Source organism: Nyctereutes procyonoides, unplaced genomic scaffold, assembly GCF_905146905.1.
Source record: "Nyctereutes procyonoides isolate TBG_1078 unplaced genomic scaffold, NYPRO_anot_genome, whole genome shotgun sequence".
NCBI lineage: Eukaryota > Metazoa > Chordata > Mammalia > Carnivora > Canidae > Nyctereutes > Nyctereutes procyonoides.
In genome coordinates, this window is record NW_026575024.1 from 30155798 (window position 1) to 30183334 (window position 27537).

A 27537-nucleotide genomic window follows, 5' to 3' on the forward strand; every position below is an offset into this window, starting at 1 on the left:
GTGTAACATGCCTGACAGGAGTCCCCTCCCATCCTGTGTTGCCAACACAAGAAAGGGACTAGACCACATGACCTGCTGACGGTATGAAACGTACTGCACAGGGAGCTGGGGACAGCCTGGCTCAGAACCCATTTGCACACCCAGTAGGCCCTTCCTCATTTGCTTCATCCTGATCCTTTGAGGGCTCAGATTCTGAGGTCCTATATTTTGCTCTGGCATGTACTCATCTTAAGTGTTCTCTCTGTATCTTCTGCCTTGGATTGGAGGTTCTTTTGGGTGTGGGGTGACATGTTCTTGGCAGAACAGCTTCCCAAGATATCCTTCAACTCAGGCCTTCCGGGGCCTGCAGTCCAGCAAGACAGGGCCACAGCTCTGTGCTATATGTGCTGGGCTCATTGGCAAGTTGCTCTCCAGCTGGGGGATGTCTCCTGAAGCCCCACGTGGCCCCTGTCCTCCTGCTACTCTGGAAATCTCATCTAACAATACCCACACTTCCTATAAAACTGAGCTACTGCTGATTCAACTGTGGGGCAGAGAGGGGTGATTTCTTATCAACCTTACACCTAGACAACAGGCCCTAAGCCAGAGTGGACATTCATGACCCGTGAAGTTTCCACCAATAAATCCATGGATGCTTCCAGCACCTGCCTTTCTGCCCGACTCCCCTACCCCCACCCCCACCCCCCAGCCACCTGCCAGCTAGAGGCTCAATGTTGACAAGAGCTGGTGGAGGCCCAGTCACAGGGATGAAGCCAGGGCTGGACTGTAGCATCCCCGAGTGCATATGAGAGCGTGACACCAAGCAGGCTACCTGGAAGCACATGGAGGCCAACACTCAAATGCAGATGACAGGGCAGGACCTGTTCCTGGTTATGGGGCCCACAGTGGGACAGCCTTGCAGTGTTGGGCCAGACTTAACACCATGTATGAGCCAGACCTTCTCAGGTGAAACTCCAACAACTCTTGGCTACCTAGGGCTAGAGTAACAAATTCCCCAACCTTGATGGCTTAAAACAGAAATTTCTTCTCACAGTTCTAGAGACCAAAACTCCAGAATCCCAGTGTTGGCAGGCCTACACTCCCCCAGAAGCTCTGGGGAGAACACACTCCCAGCTGCTTCTAGCTTCTGGTGGCCACCGGCACTCCTGTCTCTGCTCTGTCTTCACGTCGACCATGTCTATCCAATCTCCCCCTGCCTCTCTTTTTTTAAAAAAAAAAAAAATTTCTATTTATTTATGATAGTCACAGAGAGAGAGAGAGAGAGAGGCAGAGACACAGGCAGAGGGAGAAGCAGGCTCCATGCACCGGAAGCCCGAGGTGGGACTCGATCCAGGGTCTCCAGGATCGTGCCCTGGGCCAAAGGCAGGCGCCAAACCGCTGCGGCACCCAGGGATCCCTCCCCCTGCCTCTCTTACAAGGATGCATGTGGCTGCATTTAGGATCCAATCAGATAACCCAAGATAAGTCTCTCCTGTGCAGATTCATAATCACATCTTTTGCTCTTTTAGATAATGTTTGCTCTGCTCTTTTGCCTGCATCTAAGTAACGATCACAGGGTCCAGGGCTTAGGACATATGGACATATCTTTGGGGCCACCATTCAGCCCATGACAGCAACAAAACCCTCGGAAAGTCAGTGGGCCCAGGGGTGGCAAGATGGTGGCCTTTGTAAGCCACGGTGCCTGGTCCCCTCCTCGTGGCTTCTGTGTTCAGAGCTGCCTGGGTCCCTGTGCCAAATGGCCTCAAGCCTCCCACATGGAAATGTTCACTCAGGGGAAGAACAGAGAGCCAGGTAGCAGGAGCCCTGTGAACTTTCATTATCCCACCGTACCCAGGAAGGAAGCCTCTTCTGCAGCACATTGTCTGATGTTTAAGTGGCTGCATTTGGGTAAAGTCCATGCCTGAGCTGGAGAGAAGTACCGGAGGAAGACACCCAGCTGGGCCTTTCAACTAGGTTCTGCTCTTTTTCACCTTCCCAATCTTTTGAAAGGCATATGCCTATATTTTATTCTAATTATAAGAGTAAAAGACTGAAGTGATGGGGGTGCCTGACTGGTTCAGTCAGTAGAGCACATGACTCTTGATCTCGCAGTTCTGAGTTTGAGCCCCACGTGGGGTATAGATAAATAAATAACTTAAAAAATGAAGGGCGAAAGTTTCACACACTCACAAATTCAGCCAGTCGTTTAGAGATATTTAACTCTTCATTTGGGCCACCATGCAATCATGGTGAAGAGCTTTCACTTCACTGCAGCTTCCAGCACACATAAACACCCCATTTCTCCCCAGCTCACATACAGGTAGGTGCCCATTCCCATGCAAGTGAAGACAGTCAAGAACATTCCTCCTTTGTGAAGCAAGAATAGGCTGAACTCTGAGCTTCGCTCTTCCCAACATCCCTCCTTCTTTTCCTTTGGGGAACTGTCCTTCCCATTCCATGTGATCTTTATGGGCTGATGCCACTCCCAGGCCACAGCAAGAGGCTTATAACTCATGCTGGGCCTACCAAGGTCTTGCCTGCCTTAGTCCATGAGTGATGGGAAAGAGATGGGAATCTCTGCCTTTCTCTGCAGAGATTCCTAAAAGGAGAGACTGCAGATTTGCAGCTACTTATCCACCCTGCAGTGAGAGCCTCCCTAGCTATGAAAGGAAGCCATACACAGACCAAAGGAAGCACCATCACTTGAACCCCTGGAGACAGGTGTGCCTGAAGCCGGGACTGCTCGGCTGCATACCCAAGCAGGCTTAGGTTTGATTTGTGTTTGGTTCCAGTTAGATTACTGGCTAAAGCTGGAAGGCTGGTTGATAGCTACCACATATGGTGTCTGTGGGTTTGTTGGTATTGCTAAATATATAGTGTCAGAGCCAGGGGCTCTTTTTCTGGTCAGGACAGCCCCAAGCCTGGGCTTTGCTGTGATATGCACTTAACCCCTGTCTCTTAGGTCAGGTTCTCCAGAAATTGAGCCCAAGACAGGGATTCTCGACCATGATTTATTAGAGGGAGTGCCCTCAGGGAACCCTCTGAGCGAGGGAGCCAGGAGTAGGCAGGGGAAGGTGCTAGGCGAAGACGTGGTCTCAGCCATATCTGGCTTCAGCCAGATTCCCCTGGCGGCTCTGGAACATGAATGGTGCACAGATTGTCCCTCCACCCATGGCTGCAGTCTACCTCTGGGAACAGAGTATAACTTTATAGGCATTTCTTCTAGAGAAGGGGGCAGTTGTGAACTGTGTTAGCACCCAACATCCCCAGCAGCTTGGTCCAGAGAGGCCTCCGAGCAAGGCACAAACACGCACCTCCATCTGTCTCACGGCCCCTGACAAGCCTCAACTCGGTTTGAGAAGGAGCGGCCAAGGGACTGGGTAACCCTTCACTCCTCAGGAGTCTCCAAGGTCTTGAGGAAGAAGGAAGCAGGCAGAAACTTAGTACTCGGCCCCCATCGTTGTGCCTTCTTCCCCGCAGACATCTGCGCAAGTCAACACAATGACCCTGCCGTACACTGGGTCTGCGCTGGCCACACACAAGCTTGTGAAAACCTTTCTGATACATTTCCCTAGGCCCCAGGAAAGAATTCAACTCTCCACATGGGCTGAAGCAGACAGAATATGTGGGAATAGAAAAGCAGAGGACCACCACTCTAGCGTGTCTGCCAGGGTTAGACTCTGGGTACACTGAGCAAGGGGTCCCCTAAGTTATCCTGGGGCTCCCTGGTGCCCCAGAGGTGGCAGTAGAATAATCCAAGACTACGTTTGGCTACAAATAACGGATGTTTGTGGAGAAATTGGCTTAAACAAACTAAAGATGTCATTTTTCTCATACAATGAAGAGTCTAGAGGAAGGCAGATGCGGGCTGAGGCAGTAGCCCCACAATGTCACGTGGCTCCATTTTCAAAATGGCACAAACATCCCCAGGCACTGCCACTGAGTTCTGGGCAAGAAGAAGAGAGAGGAGCTAACGGCTGAAGGGCCCAGTCAACCACTCTGTTCCTGTTTCACGAACTCTCCTGCAAACCCCCTCTGACTTCCACTTATGACCAGGACTGTGTCACATAACCACCTCCTGGCTGCAAGGGGGGCTGGGAGGTATAGCTTCTGAATCTGAGTACTAGCACAGAAGACAAAGCAACAGAAGTCTCTGCCACTAGGATCTGAGAGTTGATTCAGTTTGAATCAACTACAGCACCTGTAGGTGAGCAGATTGAGCCCAGATTGGTTCTCAGAGCATCTGAGGTCACACAGGCCAGCAGGGGCATACTCCATGGCTGACCTTGGTCTTCAGGCTCCTAGGACAGATCACACGAAAGCAAGGCCAATTGCAGTGCATGTGGATTTATTGAACTATGGATGCCATTCACAGAGCTAGGTTAAACCATGGGGAAGGTGGTCATGTGACCAGTGCAATGCAGGGGACTGGATTCTCATTCTAGATGGTGCCCACCGAGCAGCATATCATGTATGGGAAGAACTTTACCAACATTAGTCATAGGGCACATGTGGCTATCATAACAGGTGGTGCCTCCTTGAGAGGGTGCCATGAAAGGCTGAAGTGTTAAAAGTTCTGCCTATAAGCCTGTTCAGATGTACTCCTTAAGGCATGTTCTATTTGGGGAGGCTGATAAAATCCCTTAGAATTCTGGGAATTTGGATGCTTTATGACTTCTAGGTGATCTGGGGCCCCAGTGAGGCTTCAGGAACACAGGTGACCCCCTCCCATCCCTACCCTGTGGGACAACCCCACTATTCCAAGGTCAGTGGAGAGAGGGACCTAAAACCAAGAAACCCACTAAAAGGGAAACCAAGAGCTTTGCATCAGACCCTCAGCCCACCTCCCTCACTTTAGGGGACAGGCACACAGGGTGTAAAAAAGAGTAGCAGTGCAAAAGCACTGGGTCCAGGTTGGGAGGCAAGCCAGTTCACTTTCAGTGAGGCAGTAGGGTACAGAAGGGGCCCTGTACCCCAGGCAGAATGGGACAGTGATATTGACCAAGGTCAGCTGTCCTAGTCAAAGCAGGGGCTGGAGAGCCAAGACAGGAAGCATGGAGAGCAGGGAGCTCCCAACCAGGAGCCCAACTGCAGAGGACACCTTGGGGGTGGGAGCAAAATGTGGACTTCAGGCAGAAGCTGGGTTCTGCTCTCTGCCTCCACCACCTCCATCCCAGGCCCCTCATGCCTCCATCCAGGCCTATCAGGAATGGAAGTATGCGGAAGGAGGCAGTGCAGGGGCTCCCAGCTCAGCATCCCCTCCCTATACCTACTTGCAGGAGAGGGTGCTCGGGGTCCTGATGGACATCTAGCTGGTCGCGCAGGACTAGAGGCCACCCACTGTCAAAGGCCTGTATGGCATCATCTATGGAGGAAAGAGTCCAGGGTGGGCTAGGCTGGGAAACCCCAGCACAAAGCCCGGATCCTCCAGGACAAACAGAGACCTCTAGCATCCTGCGGTGGGAAGATAGGTCATCGACGAGGACTGGCTTCTGGAATGGAAGTTGCATGACAGGAATAACAAAATAGGAACACCTGTGCTAATAGCGCCTTACAAACTGCCATCCTCACAGGGAAGGGCACAGATGTGCACAAAAACGCCTAGCAGAGTTAACTAACTCTGGGCTGGACTTCACACCCAGGCCTCCCAGTTTATTCAGACCCAAAAGGCACGATCATCAATGGAGGCATCGGGAGTGCCCTGGGCGTGGGACCGCCTCAGAAGTGGCCGTAGCTGGATTTGGCCAGGTTCCATTCCAGGAACCCAGAAACTTGTTTTGACAGCCCCACCCCCACCCGCCTGTCCGCAGGGTCACAGGCCTAGACATCCCTAAGATCCTACTTTGGTCTGTGATCTGGCCTCCGGAGAGGACTGGGCGCGGGTTTGCGCAGCGGCAGGTCGACAGCAGAGGGGTGTGCACCTGCGCAGCTGCCGCAAACAGCCTGTGTCCTCGCCGCTAACATAAGGTCCGGCCCGCCAAACCCCGGGAAGGGGCGGTGGGCGCCTCCCGCCCGGGACCCTCACCCAAGCAGCGGTTCCTGGTGAAGAGGCCCCGGAAGGCTTCGCACTCCTCACGCCGGTTTCCGCTGGCTCCGCAGTCGCACCAGGGCGCCACGCGCGCGCTCGCGTTGTCCACGTAGTTGGGGGTGACGGCGGTGCCTGCGGAGGACCCCGAGGCTGGGTAGTCGGCCCACCCCGGCGGAGGCATCCCCGGGAGAGGCCCAGCCCGCGCCCGGACCCCGGCAGTGCGTACCCACGAGGCCGGCGTAGGCGCGCAGGCAGCGAGGGGCCTGGTCCAGCAGGCAGCCGTCGGGGGCGCTGGGGGCGGGCGCGCAGGAGGCCTGGAAGGCCAGGAGGCGGGGCCTGCGCGGCGCGACCGGGGGCGGTGAGCTGGGGGCCCGCCCCATCCCGTTTCCCCCCGCCCCGTCCCACCCAGCGCCCGCACCTGCAGGCCCCCCCACGCACCCCCAGCACCCGGGACCGGGACCCGCCGCCCCGTCCCACCCGGCGCCTGCACCTGCAGATCCGGCTGTGCTCGCAGGCGTCTAAGGGTGCGAGGCAGGAGGGCGGCGCCGGGCCGGGCCCCGAGAAGGCACAGGCGGGCACGAAGGTCTGGCGCCGGCGCTCGGCGCACGGGGCGTTGGCGCACGGGCAAAAGAGCAGCGCGTGGGTGAGCGCGGGCGGCCCGCGGGAGAAGAAGCGGCGCAGGGCGCGGCGGCAGCGGGCGCGAGGACAGCCCCCGGGCGCGGCCCGACCCAGGCACTGAGCCACGTACTCGGTGCGCAGCCGCTGGCACCGCGCATCCGCCGTGCAAGCCTCGGCCGCGTCCAGGCATCGGTTCCGTCCGGCCGAGCTGGGCGACCCTAGGGGAGGGGCGGGCAGCTGCTGTTCTCAATGAGCCCTACCGGCGCGCTGCACCTGCGTTCCCCCGCACGCCCTCTAAAGATGCGGGGCACTGCGCACTGAGGAGTGCGGTGTGGCTCCAAGGCGCGACCGGCTGGCACTGACCGGCCTTCCCTCGCGGGGATGGGTGGCGGCGGGCCCTGGGGAGTTCTGCGACACGTTGCGGATGCGTGAGGAGCGCCAAGACTCAGCTCGGCCTCCCCATCCTCCCCACGCACCAGTCCTGCCGCAGAACGGCCACGCCCGTCCAAAGAGGGTCCGCGGGGCTCCTGCCACTCTCATAGGCCCCGCCCGACGCGGAAACAGAGCCGGGCTTTGGGGAACTTGGCTAATGGACTTTTATCTGAAATGGCGTTGAGAACAGTGGCTACTCCTCTTTCTCTCTGACGCGCTGGGACACCTGAGCTTTCTTCCTGTCTTCTCCGCCCTTGCCCAAGGACATCGTTTGAGTGAGCCTCTGGGTTTCTGGCTCTCCCTCCTTCTGCCCCTCACCGCGCGTCTTGCCCTCCCACTCCCTTCTGATGCTCCCTTCTCGTCCATTTCCCGTCCTGCCCCACCTAGACTCTGGCTTCCCCTGGTCCCTCCACTCTCCCCCCAGCCAGCAAAAGAGGGATTCCCTGAAAGGGCTCTGGGCACTGGAGGGCCCATTTAGACCTGGCTGCCAGGGTGTGGATTCCAGAGAAGTCCTTCCGCTCAGGCCACGGAGCTCTGTCCTGAGCCCCAAGAGCCAAAGAGTCCATGTTGGATGGCACTCCGCTGGGGGCCAGGGCAGGGTCTGGAGGAAGGGACTTGACAACCCCTTCCTAGGATCTGGGTCGCCAAAACCAGGGTACCCCCGCCCCTCGGAGCTCTGCGCTCAGCAGAAGTTCTCGCTGGAGTCAGGCCCCACATCCATCTCGAAAAGCGACCCCTTCCTCCACGATGCCCCTGCTGCGGAAGGGGAAGCCAAGCAGGTGGAGCAGCAGATGCGTGGCACCAAGGAATGAGTGTGAAACTCCAAGACTGAAGATGGAGAGTAGGGGTTGGGGGAAGGGTAAGTGAAGTGGGAGAGTAGGAAAAAAAAAGTTTCTGGGACAGGGGTACCATGATGGGACATGGGGATGGGGAGGGGTGGGCTGCACAGTGCACTGCAGGGCTGCCAGGTGTCTCTGCACACCCAGTACATGGGTCTCTTGCTGGTGCCCCTTGCTGTGGTGCTGGGTTTTTTCCAGGATTGTCCTCTTGCCCCCCTCACCCTGTCTGTGAAAATCAGAGAGGCCAGAGTTCAGAGGTCTGGGGAAGGAGATGGCCACTCACCCTGAAGCAGCAGCAGCAGCAGCAGCAGCGGCAGCATCATAGGCACCAAGCAGAGGTCCATGCCGGGCAGCAAACAGAGGAGATGACAGCTGGAACAGAGTCCCAGTGGGACAGGTGTCCCCTTCCCGCACTGCATGAGCCCAGTGCTGGGAACCCAAGTGTCCGTGCTGACTTGAACACTCCCTGAGGGAGGAGCCTTTGTAGAGGAAATGATCCCCGGCCCCACTGAGGCCCTACTCCAGGCTGTGCCTTCAGGTAGGTCCCCCAGTGGCTGAATCCAGCACCTGAATGTGCCTAGGTGCACACACACACACACACACACACACACACACACACACACCAACAACCTAAGGAGACCTTGTCTCTCCCATGCCAAACCATTAACTTTATGAAACATCATTGTTCTTTCCCTTCTTTTATAATTCTTTTTATTTTTAACTAAAGACTTGGAGAAAGTCGCTAAGAAAAATGTTAGTGTTCCCCTTACATATATCCTTCCCTGAGTGGCTTTGGCTCTTCAGCATCTTTTGTGATTCCGTACAAATTTTAGGATTATCTTTAATATTTCTGTGAAAAGTACCATTGGAACTTTGATAGGGATTGCACTGAATCGGTAGATGGAAGAATATTAATTCTTCCAGTTCATGACCATGGAATATCTCTCCATTTGTTTGTATCTTCTTCAATTTCTGTCATCAAAGTGTTAGGGTTTTCAGTGAACAGGTCTCTCACCTCCTCAGTTAAATTTATTCGTTGATATTTTTTTATGCTGTTGCAAATGGGATTGTTTTATTTCCCTTGAAGATAATTTGTCAGTGACTAGAAACACCCCTGATTTCTGTATGTTGATTTTGTATACTGTAACTGCTGAATTTGGGGATTAGTTCTAATAGTTTTTTGATGGAGTTTTTAGGATTTTCTATATATAAAATCATATCATTGAAGCACCTGGCTGGCTCAGTTGGAGCATGTCGCTCTTGATCTCACAGTTGTGATTTCAAGCCCCAGACTGGGTGTACAGATTGTTTAAAAATAGAATCTTGAAGTAAAATAAAAAATAAGGAATAAAATAAAATCCTGTCATCTGCAAACAAAGATAATTTTACTCCTTCCTGTCTGATCTGGAGTTCTTTATTCCTTTTTTTCCTAAGTGCTCTCACTAGCACTTCCAGCACCATCCTTAATGGGAATGGTTGGAATGGGCATCCATCCTTACCATGTTTCTGATCTTAGAAGAAAAACTTTCAACCTTTCACCATTGAGTATGATGTCAGATATGGGTTTGTAATTATCTGGCCTTTGTTATGTTGACGTATAGTCCTCCTATACCCAGTTTTTGGTTGATTTTTTTTCTTTTTTTTTATCATGACAGGATGTATTTTGTCAAATGCTTGTCCTGCATCTATTGAGATGATTATATGACTTTTATCTTTCTATTAATGTGGTGTATCACATTTATTAATTTGCATATGTTAAACCATCCTTGCATCTCAAGGATAAATCCCATTTGCTCATGGTGTATGATCCTTTAATGTGCTATTGAATTTACTGTGCTAATATTTTGTTGAGAATCTTTGCATCTGTACTCATCAGGGATATTGGTTTCTAGTTTTCTCATATCATCCTTATCTGGCTTTGGTATCAGGGCAATGGTGGTTTCCTAAAATGAGTTTGGAAGTGCTCCCTCCTCTTTGAATTTTTTGGAAGAGTTTGAAAAGGACTGGCATTAATTCTTCTTTAAAAGTTTGGTAGAGGGATGCTGGGTGGTTCAGCGGTTGGGTGCCCACCTTTGGCTCAGGTAGTGATCCTGGAATCCAGGATCGAGTCCCACATTGGGCTCCTGTGAGGAGCCTGCTTCTCCCTCTGCCTATGTCTCTGCCTCTCTCTCTCTCTCTCTCTCTGTCTCTCATCAATAAATAAATAAATCCTAAAAATAAATAAATAAATAAAAGTTTGGTAGAATTCATCAGTGAAATTATCTGGTCCTGGGTTTCTAACTTCTTAATGTGGACCTTTATTCCATTGACTTTCAGCTCTCTTTGTATAAAAAATACTGTGGCTATAAATTCTCCTCAAAGTACTGCTTTAATGGCATACCCAATTTTTAATCATTCAATTTTTATCATGAGATGTTTTCCTCTTTATCATGTAATTTTCAGTATTTTAAGACATGCACTAAAGGGGGAGTCTCATGGGATCCAGATACCCGCTCCCCCAAGGGTGAGAGTATGGAGAGATTTTTTTTTTTTTTTAGATTTTATTTATTAGAGTCACAGAGAGCGAGAAAGAGGGGCAGAGACACAGGCAGAGGGAGAAGCAGGCTCCATGCAGGGAGCCAGACATGGGACTCGATCCCAGGTCTCCAGGATCACGCCCTGGGCTGAAGGCAGCGCTAAACCGCTGAGCCACCGGGGCTGCCCAGGAGAGATGTATTAATCATGTTCTTTATTTTCTGTATTTTATGATGATTTGACATCTATCTTGGTTGGGTGAGGGAGCTTGGTGACTGGGGAAGAGACTGCTTCTGACCTTAATTCCTAGAGTTAAGGAATATTTGCCTATGAATATGTCTTTCATATGCAGACCAACAAATCCTGAGTCAATACCCCAACCACCTCCTTTCTCCTAACCCTTACCAAGCCTGTATTTGCCCTGCCTTAAATCACCACAGGGCCAGGTACCAGGCCATTAGAGACTACCCCTATATTCTGGAGCTGGCCAATCCTGAGTGGCTTATCTTGCCCTGCCTTGCCTTTCCTGTAGTAACTTTAGTTCTCTCCCCTCACTCCTGCTTCTGCCTCCTGCCTGAACCTCATGCTTCTTCATGTGGCCCTGCTTGGCATGACATGACCCCCTCTATTGGGAATTGTAAGTAATAAAATTGTAAGTAATAAAAACTTATTAACCTCTCCATGTCATTACTCAGGTCGTTGTTGTAAATCAAAATCTCATGGGTACAATTAAGACAAAAGGCAGCTTGGGGTACTTGGGTGGCTCAGTTGGTTGAATGTCTGACTCTTGGTTTCAGGTCAGGTCATGATCTTAGGGTTCTGAGACTGAGCCCCACATCTGGCTCTAAGCTTGGTGGGGAGTCTGCTTGAGATTCTCTCTCCCTCTCCCTCTGCCCCTCCCTACAGTCACTCTCTCTCTCAAATAAATAAAGCTTAAAAAAAAAAAAAAAAAGAAAGAAAGAAAAATAATATGGGCATCCCGGGAGGGCTCAGCAGTTTAGCGCCACCTTCAGTCCAGGGCGTGATCCTGGAGACCCAGGATCTAGTCCCACATCCGGCTCCCTGCATGGAGCCTGCTTCTCCCTCTGCCTGTGTCTCTGCCTCTCTCTCTCTCTGTGTGTGTGTCTCTGTCTCTCTGTCTCTCATGAATAAATAAATAAAATCTTTAAAAAATAAAAAGAATAAAAGGCAGTTTTAGAAAACTGTCTCATTCAATCTCTGGGGCTGATGGAGTGGAAGCCAGCCCAAGCCTGGAGCTGCCTCTTTTCTGCAGCCAGTGGCAGGAATGGTGGGTGGTAAGAATTCCCCCAAGTGTTCAGGCCCTCTGAAACATGATTCTGCTGCTCTTCCCATCAAGAGAGTTTCTCTCGGGATCCCTGGGTGGCGCAGTGGTTTGGCGCCTGACTTTGACCCAGGGCGCGATCCTGGAGACCCGGGATCGAATCCCATGTCGGGCTCCCGGTGCATGGAGCCTGCTTCTCCCTCTGCCTATGTCTCTACCTCTCTCTCTCTCTCTCTCTGTGACTATCATAAATAAATAAAAAATTTAAAAAAAAAAAAAAGAGAGTTTCTCTCCCAGTCCCTAGAGCTTGAGCTGGCCCTGTGACTTGCTTGTGCCAATAGGGTATTATGGAAGTAAAATGTGCCAGTTGTAGAATCTTCCAGAGGCCTTGCAAGCTTCCACTGACTTTTTGGCAGGGCTGGGATTGGGGTGAGACAGGATCACTCTTATGAATTTCTCCTTCTGCTTCAGGTTCCAGTGTGGCTTGGCATGACACAATCACTGATCTGGTCTTCAGTTAAAATTCTGATGTTTTGTTCATCATTGATTTTGACATTAATTTTGCTTTTAAAAATTTTACATTAAAATATCTCTCATCTTGATTGCCTTTTTTGTGTGTGTGCTCAAGCTAAGTGCATCACTTACCTTACCCTAATCCTGGTCCCCCTCTCTCGAACCCTAGTCTGGGCTAGTCTGTTGGAAAAATGACTGCATAGCCCATTCATCCTTATCAGTCTACCCAACAGCTGGCCAAACCCAGAAGCAGAACTGCCCAACCAACCGGCAGCTGATTGCAAACATACGAGCCCAACTGAACCACGTGTTGAGTTAAACCTAATTTGCTAATTCACAGAATTAGTTGTTTTAAGCTACTATGTTTTGGGAGTGGTTTTGTTATATAGCAACAGCTGACCAATACAGAAGGTCACCCAGCAATTCTTTCATGAAGCACAGGGAGAGAATGAGTGGCTTCTGAGAATCTCCAAGGGAGGCATTAGACATGGAGCAAAGGGATCATTCAAGCTAAGTAACACCATCCTATGCCCAGGTACATCAGGGGGCCTGGCTGCCATCTGAGGCTCCACCCACCAACTACCACCCCTGGGACTTTCAGGGAACCCCATGGGGTTGAATCTGTATAGAGAAAAGACTCACAGAGGCTCTTCTGACTTCTATTTTGGTGTCCTTCTTAAAACAGCTCCTTCTGCCCCCTCCCAAGAAAGGGAGGAGAGGCTGAGTAGTGTCCAGAGTGAGGGGGCTACAGCAGACCCAACACTCCTCTAAAGTTTCCAGTGGAGGACCAAGAACAGGGGTGATGTTGAAGAAGTGTCCAAGGGACAAACCAAAGCAGGAAAGGGGAGGGAGGGGGGTCCCAAGGATTTTGATTTTTTTTTTTTTTTTTTTTTGCAGAGGCCAGGCTCCAGGGAAGTGGACTGAGTCTGAAATGTAGGGCCCCCAGAGCCCAGGCTTCTGGTCCAATAGTCCCTGGCCTCTATAGAGCTGGGTCTATATAAAGCACATGTAGCAGAGACACCCAGCCTCCCTGGACAGAGGCCTCTCCTCATGCCCAGCATGACCTAGCCTCCCCTGGTGATAGGAGGTCAGTGACTACATGACCTTTGTTCCTGAGACTGATAGATTCTTGGGCTGGATCCCCTAGTCCTAAGGAATGGGGATAGCATTGGCACCTTCTGCTAAGGCTCTGGGGTCCTGGAGTAGATAGGATAAGCTCAACGCAGGGCAGAAATTTGCAGGCTGCAAGAGTGCAGGAGGTCTGACTCTGACTCTGCCCCTGGGAGACCAAGTCCCTGGAGAGGCTGTCAGTAGGCGACTGGCTATAAGCATCCTCATCTCAGGAGCTTCCTCTCACCAGTGACAGGATCTTGGCTTCTGGATCTGACCTGCTGAAAATGAAGAGGAGGGGTCACCCTGAGACCTGGGACCCTCTTTCTTCCCTCAGTGAGGACCAGTGACCCAGGAAGAGATACAACTTTTCTCTCTTCCACCCTGGGGGCTTCCAGCATCTGGTCTCTGTGACAACAGCTTTTCCACAGGTCATATCTCATTTGCATAATAACCCAAGCTCAGAAACCTCAGAGTAGGGGATGGGAGATAAGACAAGAGGACATCCATCACAGAGGTGGGTGGGTGAGGTGGGGAGGGCCCCACCTACCTTGCAGTTGCAGGCAGAGCAGCAGGGCAGAGGCTTCTCAAGGTGGCTCCTGGGCTCTGGCAGAGTTCTCCAGGTCTGAAGCAATGGGTGGGGGACAAATATTGTGACCATGGGCAGGAGTTCCTGGGGCAGGGTGGGGCAGGGTGGGGCCAGGGGCCTCAAGGTACCTGGGTGCTGAATGGAAAGGAGGGGGGCCCATCTGGAAGGAGGTAGAAGGCAAGAGCCCATCCTTCACTTCCCTCCCCATCTCCCCCTGTGCCTCACTCACCCAGAGGCTGGGACTCTCCAGTGGCTGCTGGGCCCAGCTCCATGGGGTGAATGCTGCTGGAGGGACGGTCCCTGTTTGGGCCATCTTTGGGCCTGAGCAGCAGGGCAAGAGGACAGGAGATTGGAACAGCGGTCCTGAGCAGGCGTACCGGACCGAGTTCTGCCATGGATGAGCCTCTACCCTTCCATGTCACTCCCTTCAGTTCCCTTCCTGCTCCCTCCTGGGAGAGAGACCCCTGGGTTTCAGGCTCCAGTTCCGACTCCTGCCCTCCCAGAGCCACAGGCACTTCTCTCTGGCCCTGACATTTCTCTCAAGCTCTCCCATCACCCCAGCATCCTGGCACCCCCCAGGGAGTGGCATCACTCAGGTTCCAAAGATGGGTGGACCTCCTCCCCAGTAGCAGCTGTACCTGTGCCCCTTGCCACTGGGGGCCCCTGCTGCCCTGGATGACTCCCAGCCATACGTAGCTGCCCTCGTCCCAGTGCCTCACCACTTCCCTTGCTATTTCTTGAAACAGTCTCTACTGTCCTCGAGACACTCGGGCCGTAGTGATGGTATGTGGTTGCTCCCCACCCTGCCCAGCCTCTTAGGCCCCCTTATGCTGACACAGCAGATTCTGACCACCCTGCTCCTCCCCCACACGCCTGCAATCACTGCTCATCATGTCAAAGCCCTCTTGGAACCTGGGACCCGGCTGGTGACATGCCCCTCTCTGGGATGCCCTCTGCCCAATCTCCAGCCCAAACCCTGTCCTTTCCCGCAGCTTGTCCGGAGAACCCCTAAGGCCAGGCTGTGTCAGCTGTGCCATAGGATGCCTCCCTTGCCCAACACCCCAGTGAAGGGGCAGGCGTAGAGCAGCCATGCTTAGGTATTATGTGACCCTCCTGCCGGCTCACGGAGAACTGGGTAAGGGGCAGGCCCTGGGCACAAGGGCAGCCAGCGATCCCTAAGCAGCGGTACGGAGTGGAAGGAGGTGCTGGGCATTTAGGGACTTGAAAGGTATACAGAAGAGATTTAGGCAGAGGAAGTAGGAAAGGGCTAAAGAGTCATGAGAGGCTAGGAAAGTCTTGAAGGGCACAGTGGAGCAAGAAGTGCACGATGAACTGGTAGGTCAATGGCAGTCTAGGGTGAGGCAGCCCCCTGGCAGGAGAAAAAGAAGAGGTGGACAAGAGGGGCTGAACCACAGTCAAGAGGAGGGGTTGAAGGCCCCACGGGGATCTGCACCATCGGATCCACTGGGAGGCCACGGTAGCCTGCTCAAGGCTCCTTTCCACTGCCTCTACCCAACTCTGTGCAGCTGGGCACAAGGCTGAGGACCCCACCCCAGCCCACCCCCAGGCCCAGCAGAGCTCTGCAGAACAGGAACCACAGGAGTGGGCTCAGAGCATACCTACTACAGGAGGGATCCCTCCTCAACCCCCAGAGGCATTGCTGGAGACCGGATCTGGGCTGCCGGCAGCAGCACCAGGCCAGGCCAGCCCCGGGGAGTAGAGGCAGCAGGAAGCTAAGGATCACCACCAGCAGGAAGGTCTTGTGGTCTGCGGACAATGGGGTAAGGCTCAGTCCTTAACAGGTACACCACCCCAGTCCCTCCCCACTTGTCCCCCATGGACATACTTTCAGGCTGCATAGGACCACTGTCCACACTGCCACCAAATCCTGGCTTGTCACAGGAGGGTGGAGCCCAGCCTGGAGCACAGTGGCAGTTCTTGTTACTGTTGCAAACCTACAGGGAAGGAGAAGGAGGATCCCGTGGGATGAGGAACCTCAAGACCACCCCCCCAATCACTTTTCTGGCCACTCACCCCATGACCATGGCAGGTTGTCAGGCATTGCTCCAGCTCCAAGAAGGTAGTGTTTTGGCAGCGCCTGTTCTGGCACACCTATGGGCAGTGTGTGCACTGGGCAGTGAGGGGGAGTGACGTTTAGGCCTGGAGGTCTCAAGCATTAGAGAGGGCCTGATGTGCAGGGCTCACCATTCTAGGTCCACATGGGGTGCCTGGCTCTACCAGGCCCAAGTCCAGCAGGTCCAGCTGGACACCGGGCAGCAAGAACACTCCCCTACAGGTCACCTCCTCCCTGCCTAGCCCAACAGAGGAGTCCACGGGCACCGTGTGTGGTGGGAGTGGGTGCTGCTCCCCTCCCAGGCACTGCAGCTTCCCGCACTGTGCATCCCTGGGGAGGAGAGTGCAGGGTGATCAAACAGCGAGGAGTATCTTTGCCCTAACCTACCCAGCTTCCTCTCCCTCCCCTCCACTCCCCACCTCTGCGCACAAGGTACGAAGCCACCCTTGCCGTCCTGGCCACAGTTCCCGTGGGCGTCTCCCGCCGAGTTCACGATCTGGAAACAGAACTCTGGGGCTGGGCTGGAGCCTGAGGAAGCATGGGCGACATCGCGCTGGCTTCAGTCCCCGCCCCCGCCCCCGCCCCCGCCCCTCTTCTCTAGAGTAGAAACCAGCGCAGATCCCAGGATGGTGCGGGTGTTCCCAGTAGTCTCACCAGGCCCCCAGAGCCGCTGGCACTGCCCCTCGAGTGTAGGACACGCGCCATCCCAGCAGTAGCCCCGGCCGCGGGCACAGGGCGAGCCGTCCAATAGGTAAATGTCCGGGGGGCAGTAGGGGGAGGCGCCGGTGCAGAACTCTGGGAGGTCACAGTCGCCCACAGCTCGGCGGCACGGCACGCCAGCCGGCTTCAGCTATGCAGGTGACCGGGTGGAGGGAGGGTGGCCGAGGCACAGAGACAACGGACAGTGAGAGATCCACCCCGGTAGCGCGGTTCAGAAGCCGGAGGGCCAGGCGGGAGGCCGAGCCCCCGGGGCGGAGCAGAGCCCGCGCTCGCCCGGGAACCCGAGCGCGCCCCTCAGCCAAGGCCGACAGGCCTGCTCGCGAGCGCCCCCTAACCTCACCCCAGCCTCCCACGCCCTCACCAGGCAGCGCGCGCAGCAGTCCCCGTGGGTGCACTGGGCCCCCGCGCGCAGCGAGCAGTTGTGCGCGAGGCAGCAGGCGTCCTGGCATTCCTGGAGCCGAAAAGGGGTTGTGGGACCAGGTGAGGACGCCGCGCCCCACACCTCGGGGAGAGGGGGAGGGGGCGGGCGGGGCGCCAACCTCGGCCCCCGGGGACCGCGAGCGCGGACCCGACCTGGCTGGCGCCGCAGTCACACTCCTCGCCCTCCTCCACGAGGCCGTTCCCGCAGCGCGCCCGAGGCACTAGGAGCCTGGAGTCCGGCGCGTTGGAAAGGCACGCACCGCCCCCCTTGCGGAAGAAGGCGCGCAGCTGGCGTCGGCTGCAGGCGCTGAAGACGCGCGGGAACGGGTGCCTACGAGAGGGGAAGGGCGTCGGGCGTGCGGGGACCGCCACCTTAACCCCGGCCCATCGCCCGCCCCCTCCCACCACTACCCGCTGTGCTTGGCCACCCAGCCCCTGGATGCGCGGACACCGCCTAAGCGACAGGCGGCCCGGATCCCCTCGAGGCAGGGCCCAAAGAGGGCAAGTAACCTGCGCAAAGTCCCACTGCGAGCCGGCGGTGGGAGGGTGTGACGCCAGGACCAGGCTGCCCAGGAGGAGGGCGCATCGCGACCTGGGAGCGGTGACTCCCGGGGTTGGAGAATCCTCGCTAGAATGTTCTGAAAGTGACCCGTATACTTTTGGGAATCCACTTTTTCTGAGTTTCCTCCTTTTAAGCATTATAAAGAACTCTCGAGGGGGATATGATCCTATCCTCGTCTTGGGGAAGACGAAATGGAGGGATGAGCGTTTCTCCCAAAGAAAGGCCCCGAGGAAGGCCCCCGGGGCCAGCGAGCCTCCCCCACCCCCCACCCCCGACCGCCGCGGCGTCCTTGGTACCCGGTGGCCGCAGCCATGACGCAGCCGCCTTGCTCAGCCGCCGCCTCCACGCAGCAGCCGTCAGGGTCGTGGCTGAGGCCAAGGCTGTGACCTATCTCGTGGGCCATGGTGGCTGCTGCGCCGATGGGGAGCTCTGAGTGGTCCTGGGAGGGAGTGGGGATGGTCACTGCGGGGCCGCGGGGCCGCTTCATCCCCCTCCTGTCCCGGCCGGAGCTCACCGTGCTCACGCCTCCTGAGCTCTCGGCGCGACACATGCCCTCGATGGGCGCCAGGCCCACGGTGGCGCCCTGGAAGGCGCGGCCCCTGCGGACGGGATGCAGCGTGACCCGGCGGGCCAGGATTCTGGGCAGCCAGGCGGGGGACCCGCGTGGGCTCGGAGGCACCCACGTGAGCAACTGCGCGGAGTCGTGTGGCCGCCGTGCCCACAGCCCCCGGCGCCACTGCAGGAAGGCCCAGAGCGTGGCGTTCGCGTCCGGCGAGACGCGGCTCTGGTCCTGCTCCGTCCACACTTCCAGGCCGGTCAGTGCCACCTGAATGTCCAGAGTCCTGAGAATCTGTGGACGGGACATGGGGTAGGACAAGACGTGCCACCGCGCCCGTGCGCCTCTGTGGGAGTGCCCTCTCTTCTCTGCTCCGATCCCTGTCCTCACGTCCACGCCTCCCACATCCCGCTAGGCCTTGCCAGCCCATGTCAGAGTCACCCCCATTAGGGCCCTCTTCCTGCCAACCCCAACCTGGTCCACATAGTTGGCCACCTCCAGGAGGCGCTGTTTGGTGTGGTTCAAGTTCCGGTGCTGGGTTAAGAACTGGAAAGGCAGACAGACATAAGAGGGTGTGACAGGCTGCACTAGCCCCATCCCACCGCCAACCCCCTGGGGCCGCTGGCTCACCAGTGTGTGGTCAGCCACTATGTACAACTCCAGGAACTTCGGGCTCTTGCGGACCTCCCGCCTCTCCTGGGGAGAGGCAAGGGTGACCCTCAGTGTCAGGCTGCTGGGCTTGAGTCCTGACCACTAACCCCAATTCCCAGGAAGCACAAAGCTAACTTTAAAAATTGCTAGAGGGATCCCTGGGTGGCGCAGCGGTTTGGCGCCTGCCTTTGGCCCAGGGCGTGATCCTGGAGACCCGGGATCGAATCCCACGTCGGGCTCCTGGTGCATGGAGCCTGCTTCTCCCTCTGCCTGTGTTTCTGCCTCTCTCTCTCTCTCTCTCTCTCTCTCTCTGTGTGTGTGTGTGTGTGACTATCATAAATAAATTAATTAATTAAAAAATAATAAAAAAAAAAATAAAAATTGCTAGAATGTGTTTCTTCAGCCTCCAAATAAGAATATCAGGATCAGAGGCCCTGAACTGGGACTGTGTATTCCTCTCTCTTCCAATTTGGGGGGCTATGGATACTGCATTCCCATTCCCACCCCCTATCTGTGCACCTTGATCTGACCTTGATCTGAGTGGCACGAGAAAGGCTGGCCATGTCCCCTTTGTTCCTGGCATCCCTGTGGCCACAGGCCCTTTTCCAGCTAAGCAGCTGCTGGGTCCGGAACATCTTGTGAGTGATGAAGTCCTCAGAGTCTCCAGCTGACCATGGATGCACATAATAACTGGCATTGCAGCCCAGTGTAATCAGGCCTCTGGGGTGCAGAGGAGTGCAGAGGAGGGTGTGAGGGGACTGTCTCTCCAGCCCCAGGTCCAGCCCCCTCCCCCAGAACTTCTCACCTCATCCCAGAGCAGGTGCTGAAGACTACCCAGGAGTCAGGGAAGCCCCTCACGTGCCCATGGTAGTGGCAGTGGTCCTGGAGAGCAAGGGACCCAGCCCCAAAGCTCAGCCAGGGCTGAACTGGGAGGGGCCAGAGAGAGGGCATGGTGGGGGGCTGGCTCCTGCCTCTCCTTAAGAACAGGAGGAGAATGGGAAAGGAATGGTAGAAAGGTCTTCAGGAAGTTCACTCCCCAGCACCCCTTACCCTGTCCTCAGAGCCCATGAAAGTATCTCACCGTGTGGTTGGGGACCAGCACCACCGGCTGCCCATCTGGATTATAGTGGGTTTCTGTGTATCCTGGGGCCAGCAGCCTGCTGGGAGGGGGTGTTGTAGGAGTCACCTAATTCTGCCCACCTAATTCTTCCAGGATGTTCTCTAGCCCTCCTCCCTGAATGCTGATTGAATTGCTCAGTAAGTGAGGCACAGGGCACTGCAGAAGCACCCAAATGTATCCTAGGGAAGGGACAAGAGCCACTGTGTGTTGCCCAGGTCAGAAAAACCCTGGTCTAGAGGGAAAAAGGTGGAGGGCAAGAAGGAGCCTTGGTAATGGCGGAGCTGTGGGAAGTGGGAGTGTGGGAAGCACCCCGGAGGAGCAGGAATGGGGAAAGAGTTGCCGTTCCTTGTGGGGCATGTGATAGGTGGCTGGGTCTACAGGTCTAGGGAGGGGCAGGAGGGAGGATTCAGGAGACACCAATGAGGAGGTGGGAGCCCGGGAAGTGCATCCCACCAATGAGGAGATGGGAGCCAGGGAAGTGCAGTGACCTCCACCTCCCCAAGTGGCCCTACCTTATGCTCAGCCATGGTGGGCATCTGATCAACCCTCTCTCTTCTTTTTTCTTCCCTCCAAGATCCTTCGGGCCTTCTCTGGCCCTTAGACTCCATATATCTCCCCACCTATCCTTCAGTGATGCTCATCCCACTCTTCCAGAGAATCCCCACCTGCCCACAGCTGCTCCTGCCTGCCCACCTGCCCCATCCCCACTTTCTTCAGCCCCCACTCCAGTAATGATTCTACCTTCATTCTCCATCTCTCCCTTCCCACCAAGGAGAATCAACCATGAGTCAATTTCTCTTCTGTAAAGAAAATCCTCGACCTCTATCTTGCCTTGACTTCTTTACTGCCAGACCACTTCAGAGACCTTTGATGCCTGCTTTTCTACCTCCTAGTCTTTCCTCCACCTTCTCCAGCTTGGCTCCCCTATCCCCACACACACTCAGTTGGAAGAGTGGATGATGTGGTCACCCCCTTTCATGTGTGGGGACATTGAACTCCAGAGGAACTATGACTAGATGTGGTGGAACTAGAGTCTGTTCCTGGTATATCTGGCTCCATGGGGGAGAAGTCAACATGTGTAGAGTGCTTGGAACAAGTGCCTTCGATGAAGCAAGCACTCAATGAATAATAGCTGTTGGTAATTCCATCTGGATAGTTTTCAGACCCCATGCTCCATCTTGGACACCCACCCCACCCAGCCCTACTTTGCTTGCTCATTCACCAGCTCAGAATCTTTAGCTTTGCACCACCCTGGACACTCAACCTTAAAATGGCCTCTGTGATCTGGCCCTACAGGGACTCCCAAACTTGTTTCCTGCTGTTACCTTCCCTGCAGATGGAGACCCTCCAGGCAAGCCAGACAAATTGCTGCCTTCTGAATGTGTCTTGATTTGGTAGCCACGGCACCTTTGTCCCTGCTATCCTTCAGCCCAGAGAACTTACCCATCTTTGGAATCCATCTTGGATTATCTGTTCGTTCACTCAGCACACCCTGTGAGCACCCACTGAGTGATGCTCACTCATTTCTGGCAGGAAGCTAACAAGGTGCTCCTGGGGCTGGAATGAGGGGTGTGCCCCACAGCAGCCTACTTCAGCCTTGAGGGAGCCGGTCATGTGTTGGTATGACCCTTCCTGTCACCTCTGCCTCTGCCTCTAGGGCCCTGGCCCCCTCCAGCCTCGCTCACATGTTTCCCTCAGTCCCTGCCCCCAGCACTGATTCCCATCCGCTCCACAGGCAGAGGCTGTACTTGGCTCCCAGCCTCCTCCCTGACCTGGTACTCACTGGTTCTTCTCCAGCTCCAGAAGGAGCTCCTGCCCTTTAGCCTCCACAGCCACCAGCCCTGTGTCTAGCTTCGAGACCTGGGCAAGAAGGAGAGCAGGGCTGAGGGGCCAGGTGGGATGTGGAGTTGGCAGGTGAGGGAGAGCACAGGAGGCTAGGAGCAGCAGGCTCCCCACCTGCCACGGAGGGTATGGGCAGGTGTGGGGGAGAGAACATGCAGACAAATACAGTCCCAGACTCAGGACGGTTTTGGTTCTGACGATAGCCATCTGACAGTGGCCTGCTGGGTGAACACTGTGTCCCCAAAGAGATGAGACAAGGGGTCCCAGAAAGTTTCCCTGCCTTACGCAAGGTTCCTGGGCCCTTCCTCTGGCCCACCCTCCTGTTTCACAGCCAGAAAGCTTCCTCCAAGTGGGGAGGGGTCCTGAAGACGATGGCTGAGGGAGGTTGGGTCGGCGGCTCGGTCCTTACAACGTCTTGTTTCTGCATCTTACTGCTCCCACTCCCTGTAGAATTCAGACTTTACTCCCTCCTCCTACAATTCTGGCAAACTGAAAATTTCCCTGGCCTCCTGCAGACCTGCCCCATACCTGCTTCCCTGAGCCCGTGAAATAAACATTAATGCCCCTTTCCAGGCCAAGAGGAAAACATCTCAGCTAGACGGGCCAACCCGCCAGCCTCTCCTCCCGCTAGCCTCTCTGCCTCTCCCACCCTGTGGGAATGCCCCATCTGCCCCGCCTTGTCCACTCTGCCTGGCTGGAGGCCCAGAGTTGGAGCTGGCCCAGGAGCGTGCTGGAGAGCTGCGTGTCTCCAGAACGCTGGCCCTTCCCTTCTATCCCACCATGCATCGGGCTGGGCCCCAGGCCAAGGGGCTCAGATTCTTTGGGGGGGGGGCCTTTTCTCTGCAGGTAGGGAGCAGACAACTCCCCACCCCAGCCAAGAGACACCCCCTCACCACCACTAAGGCCCCAAGCATGAGCTCAGGTGGCCAGAACACCACTTACTTAATTGGAGAAAGGTTTGCACCAAGCACAAACAGCAGCCCCAGATGGAAAGCCTCCTCCTACTTCAAACCCAGCCCAGGCTCCCCTCTTTCTCTCCTGCAGCCCTGCTGTCCTTGCTTCCTGCCCTCTTGGTGACCCTGCTGCTCACTCTGCACCCCATCCCTAACGTGAAATGTGGGTATTTCCTGCCTCTTGGACAGGACTCCCTGTCTCAACTCTGCTGTCCTCATCTTGGCAGGCTTCCTGGAGGCAGGCAAAAAAGCAAGGCCCTCTGGGATGTGCTTCCTCATCACAGCCCAGGCTGGCCTGGAAAGGAGGTCTACAGTCAGTGTGACCACAGCCTGTGCGCCCAGCCTTCCCCTCTGCGGGTGATGTCCAGGACAACCCACTTGGAGCTGGAGCCAGCACCATGCTTGACTACTTGAATGAGGGCCCCTGAGGGTCTGGGGGAGGCAGTAAGGGTTCCAGGTTAAAAACTGCTGGGCCTCTGGGGGCCTTCTAGCCTTCTCCACGGTGCTCTCCTGCCCTTCCTCCCTGCTGGCTTGGACAGCGGGTTGTCCTCTCTAGCCTGAATATTCAGGATGAAGATGGCTCTCTAGATTTGGGGGACATTGGTCAATGATTAGAAGTCTTTCAGACCTAAATGGGCTTCTGGGGTCCCGGTCTCAGGCTGTGTGACCTTGGGCCCTTTCTGCAACCTCTCTGAGCTTCAGTTTGCCCCTCTGTGAAATGGGCCTCCTGGTTTGTAGCACAGGTGTGTGACGCATACAGCTGGGGACATGGTTATTCCGGAAGTGCATGATGGGTGGGTGTTGGCAGGAAGCTGAGTCAGAGCATCCTGGAAAAGAGAAATCAGGGGCACCTGGGGGCACTAGGAGAGGGACCAGTGCCCCCTGTCTGGAAGTGGATTCTGCATGAGCCAGGGAGGCTGAAGTTTTCCTGGAGGGCACCATATGTCCACAGGGTAACATGTTCTGCTAAACTTTGCGAAAAGGAGATATTTTGGGGTTTTCTTAAGAGGTCCCTGAAAAGTTTCAGGCCCCACAAATTCTGGCCCCCCACCTCTGCCTGGCAGGGTGGGGGTGGCCTGGATAATTCTGGGATGGAGGGAGCAGAGGGATGTGAGGGGAGAAGCCTGAAAATGACTTCCATGTGTGCAGGCTCATGTGATCAAGAGATCTCCCCACCCCCACCTGCCAGCCCTCCGGGAAAGGGGCCTAAAGGACCCCAGCCAAACTGCCATGCTGAAGTTTGGAGGAGGGGCCAAGGGGCTGGGAGACCCTGGGCCCCTGCAGAGGGAAGGGGAACCTGGCACTGACCGGCTCCTCCCAGGTGACCTTGCTTCGGATTTGTCCATCCAGGATCCAATGCAGGGTGACTGGCTCTCCAGGGTTGTTTCCTAGGGAAAGGACAGAGTAAAAGATGAGGAACACAGGGGAGTGGGGATGAAGGAGGGAAGAGGTTGCAAGACACCAGCCAGGTGGGACGGCTGACTCCAATATTCAAAGGTGTAGCCTGGAGAAGGGTGGCCACCTATGGGGCACCCAGTGCTCTGGAACTGAGCAGCCACCAGGGTGGTGACGGGAGAGAGGGGAGCCTGGGAAGGATAGCTTAGCTGGGGAAAGTGGGAACCCTACGGACCTGGGGGAGGCTTGGGGGTCAGAGGTCACAAAGAAGAACTCAAGGCCCCTAGCACAGAAGGGAAGGAAGAGGAAAGGCAGTCTTGGGTATTTTTAGTCTGGATAGCAGATGCCTTTGGGGTGAGCGATCTGTGTAGAGAGGACGCCTGTGTCTTCTCGCCAAATGAGAAAAACAACAGCCAGATGTCTGAGGAGGCCCACCTGGCCCAGAGCTCCCCTTGGGGGCTTCATGCTGGAAGCAGGACTTCCAGGCACCCTAGGTAAGCAGCCCCTTCCCGGGGTTCTTCAAGGTGGAGAGAGGCCTGGGGGACAGAGCCTGTGTGCTCCCAGGCTGGGTATGCTTAGGGGGGCTCTGGAGGAGTACCAGAGCCAAGCATTACTCAGAAGGCTCTGGAATGCTCCCCTGGAATGCTCCCAGTCTCCCACCCCACAGTGGGTCCAGCAGCTCTCCCCACACCCGCCCTGCAGGAGGCAGGCCCCAGGCAGCCCAGAGCCTGTAGGCAGCCCTCCCTGCCCTCTGACATAATCCCAAGGGAAGCAAGCCCAGCTCCCAGAACTGACAGCTCCCCAGCACCCACCCAACCCTGACCCTAGGCTGAGATGGCTGACTTCAGAAGTGGCCCAGCTCCTGTCAGGCTACCCCAGCTCCCTTCTCTACCCCCATCTTCTCCCCCAAACCCCATCAACAAAGACCTGGAATAGCAGCTGCTCTAGGAGTCCTCTTCCTCCAGGAAGCCCTCCCTGTTTGGATGAGCAAGTTGCCACAGCGGGGGAGGGATTTGAGTAAATCTGAGAGGAGAGGGAAGTGGGGGGGGGGGGAGGCAACCAATCCAGAGAGGACTTAACTGGGTGTGGAGAACTACCTCTTGCTGGCCCTAGGCCTCCCAGGTAGGGAGGGGAGGGTGTGCCTGTGTGTATGTGTGTGTGAGGGTTGGGGTTCTCTTCATGGCACCCCTGAGGAGGGAGAAGGAGACAGAGTTGGAGCTGTGATGATGAGGGTTAGGGAAACCAGGGGAGCCACTGTGGTGTTGGGGAGCACAGAGCCCCTCTCCACTCCTCCCGGGGGTCATGTCACTTCTCCTGACCCCAGGCTGAGGAGGAGAGAGCAGCCATCCCCAAAGGCATGAGGGCTCTCATCTCACCCTCTCCAGTGAGGCCCAGAACAGAACAGGTCTCCCTACTGGGTAACCCCAGCAGTGCTCTGGAACCCAGAGCCCCCAGGCTGCCCAGCCCACCTGGGGCATTCCTGCCTCCTCTCAGCTGTCTGCCCAGTCCCTCCATAGGCACTTCCTGTACAGGACTGAGGACTCGGTCAGTCCTCCTACTCACAGGGTTGTGGAGGTTATCCCAGGGCCCCTTCTGTCTGAAGCGCCCTTCTCTATCTTTCCTTTTTTTTTTTTCTTCTCTATCTTTCCAAACAAGGCAACAATATCAACAACACACACACACATACACACACACACACACACACACTGTCCCAAGGCCCTGGGATACGGGCTGAAGGCTGAAGGCTGAGGGCTGAGGGTGAGTGTGTGCATGAGGGTAGAGGCCACGGTTGGTCCCCTAGTCTGAGGGCAAAGCAGGGACTCCAGGGAACCAATGGGCTGGATCTTAGGGATGGAGGTACAGGAAAGCCCACACTGATGGATGGGGTCTGGGGCTGGTCAGAGCACAGAATCCTGGCAGAGGGGTTTGGGGACTCGGGCAGCTGCTCCGAGGCGGCCCTCCCACTCCCGCCCCCCCCTCCCCCCCCCCCATGGCTTTGCCATTGCCACTGTGGCAGCTGCGCAGTGTCAGTCTGGGCCCCAAGGCCAGCCCAAGTACAGCTGAGAGTCCCTGGGCAAGTCCTACAGAGACCCTCTCCGGCCTCCCAGTCCCCGTGGGGTGGGGGGCGATGGGGGAGTGGGGGTGGTTCGGGCCCTCCATCCCCTGACAGCGACCCCGCCTGCTCCGCGGGACGCCTCGCACTCACCTTGAAACGCCTGGGCCCCCCGCACCGGCAAAGGCAGCCTCAGGAACAGCAGCAGCAACAGCCATGCCCGCGACCCTCGAGCTCTCGGAGACCCCCGGCCCATAGCTGTGCGCGCCTCGGCCTCCACGCGGCCGCTCCCGGCTCCGGCTCCGGCTCCGCCCGGGCTGGCTCCTGGCCGACCCACACCCAGAGCAGCCCGCCCGCCGCCCCCCGACCCCCCAGCGCCGCCCCGCACGGAGCCCGGCAGCCCGGCCGCCGGACCTCGTGCGCCCTCGGGGGGCCGCCGCGGCCGTCAAGGGTGGGAGCCGGCCCGCTGCATCCGTGCGGCCCCTCGGGGACCCGCGCGCGCGCAGCGCCCTCTCCTCGTGGGGGCGGAGCGGGGGTGGAGTGGGGATGGGGCGGGGCCCTCGGAGGAGCCTTTGAGGGCCACGGGGGTGGGGGGGAGACCAGGGCTGGGGGCCACCTGCGGCTGCTCGGGTCTGCGCAGGGAGCGCCCCCTTCCGCGGTCTCCGGCGAGGACCTCGGCCCCGCCTGGCCCCCAGTCCTGCTCAGGGGGGCCCTGGCCAGGGCCCGGCGGGAGAGTGCCTCGGGCGGGGGGCGGGCACCCGCGGGGGGCAGGTGCCGTGGCGTCTCGGGCTCGCGTCCGCGTGGCGGTGGCCGCCTGCCCCGGTGCCCACGTCGCGGGGGGGGGCGCGGGGGGGCCGCCGCGCTGCGGGCTCGGTCCCCTGCAGAGGTGAGGCGGCCCAGGGGCGCGCGGGGGCGGGGGGCGGGGGTAGCGCTGGGCCCTCGCGGCGGCGGGAGCGAAGAGTTGCGCAAAGCAGACTCCCAGACTGCGGGGGGGGGGGGGGGGGGATGGATACTTCCTTCTCTGGCAACATCTGTTTCTTCTTTTAAAGGTTTGTGTACTGAGTAGTTAAGTTCGGAGAGTAGCCAGGATTCTGATAGCGAGGGATGTTAACTTTTTAAAATGAAATTAATTAATTAATTAATTGAGGGGGGTAGGTAAGTACGAGGGGGAGGGAGAGGGAGAGAGAATCTCAAGCAGACTCCGTGCTGACCGAGGAGCCTGGACTCAGCCTCACCACTGGACAGAGCGACCTCAGTTGAAACCAAGAGTTCCTCGCTCAACCAAAT

The 27537-nt window shown here is 56.4% G+C and overlaps 2 protein-coding genes across 15 annotated transcripts; both read right to left on the reverse strand.

Annotated features, from left to right (window-relative positions):
• Nucleotides 1-4376: 4376 nt before the first annotated feature.
• GFRA4 (GDNF family receptor alpha 4) lies at nucleotides 4377-8240 on the reverse strand. Its single transcript, XM_055344746.1, has 6 exons — nucleotides 8180-8240; nucleotides 6498-6843; nucleotides 6234-6343; nucleotides 6005-6139; nucleotides 5253-5344; nucleotides 4377-5080 (listed from the first exon to the last, which is right to left on the reverse strand). The coding sequence occupies exons 1-6, from the start codon at nucleotides 8238-8240 to the stop codon at nucleotides 5000-5002; spliced, it is 825 nt and encodes a 274-aa protein (XP_055200721.1). The 3' UTR covers nucleotides 4377-4999.
• Nucleotides 8241-12850: 4610 nt separating this feature from the next.
• On the reverse strand, nucleotides 12851-26599 carry ADAM33 (ADAM metallopeptidase domain 33). Of its 14 annotated transcripts, XM_055303847.1 has the most exons (22): nucleotides 26404-26599; nucleotides 24111-24190; nucleotides 21791-21867; nucleotides 19969-20047; nucleotides 19693-19769; nucleotides 19418-19607; nucleotides 18867-18932; nucleotides 18711-18782; nucleotides 18364-18530; nucleotides 18195-18279; nucleotides 17977-18119; nucleotides 17272-17449; nucleotides 17060-17149; nucleotides 16633-16828; nucleotides 16398-16506; nucleotides 16110-16308; nucleotides 15939-16016; nucleotides 15751-15859; nucleotides 15524-15671; nucleotides 14134-14225; nucleotides 13866-13940; nucleotides 12851-13596 (listed from the first exon to the last, which is right to left on the reverse strand). In XM_055303847.1, the coding sequence occupies exons 1-21, from the start codon at nucleotides 26504-26506 to the stop codon at nucleotides 13903-13905; spliced, it is 2376 nt and encodes a 791-aa protein (XP_055159822.1). In that variant the 5' UTR covers nucleotides 26507-26599; the 3' UTR covers nucleotides 12851-13596; nucleotides 13866-13902. The 14 variants fall into 14 exon arrangements, with proteins under 14 accessions (XP_055159822.1, XP_055159786.1, XP_055159780.1 ...); XM_055303811.1 differs by having other exon boundaries at nucleotides 18195-18530; nucleotides 19969-20044; XM_055303805.1 differs by having other exon boundaries at nucleotides 18195-18530.
• Nucleotides 26600-27537: the final 938 nt, after the last annotated feature.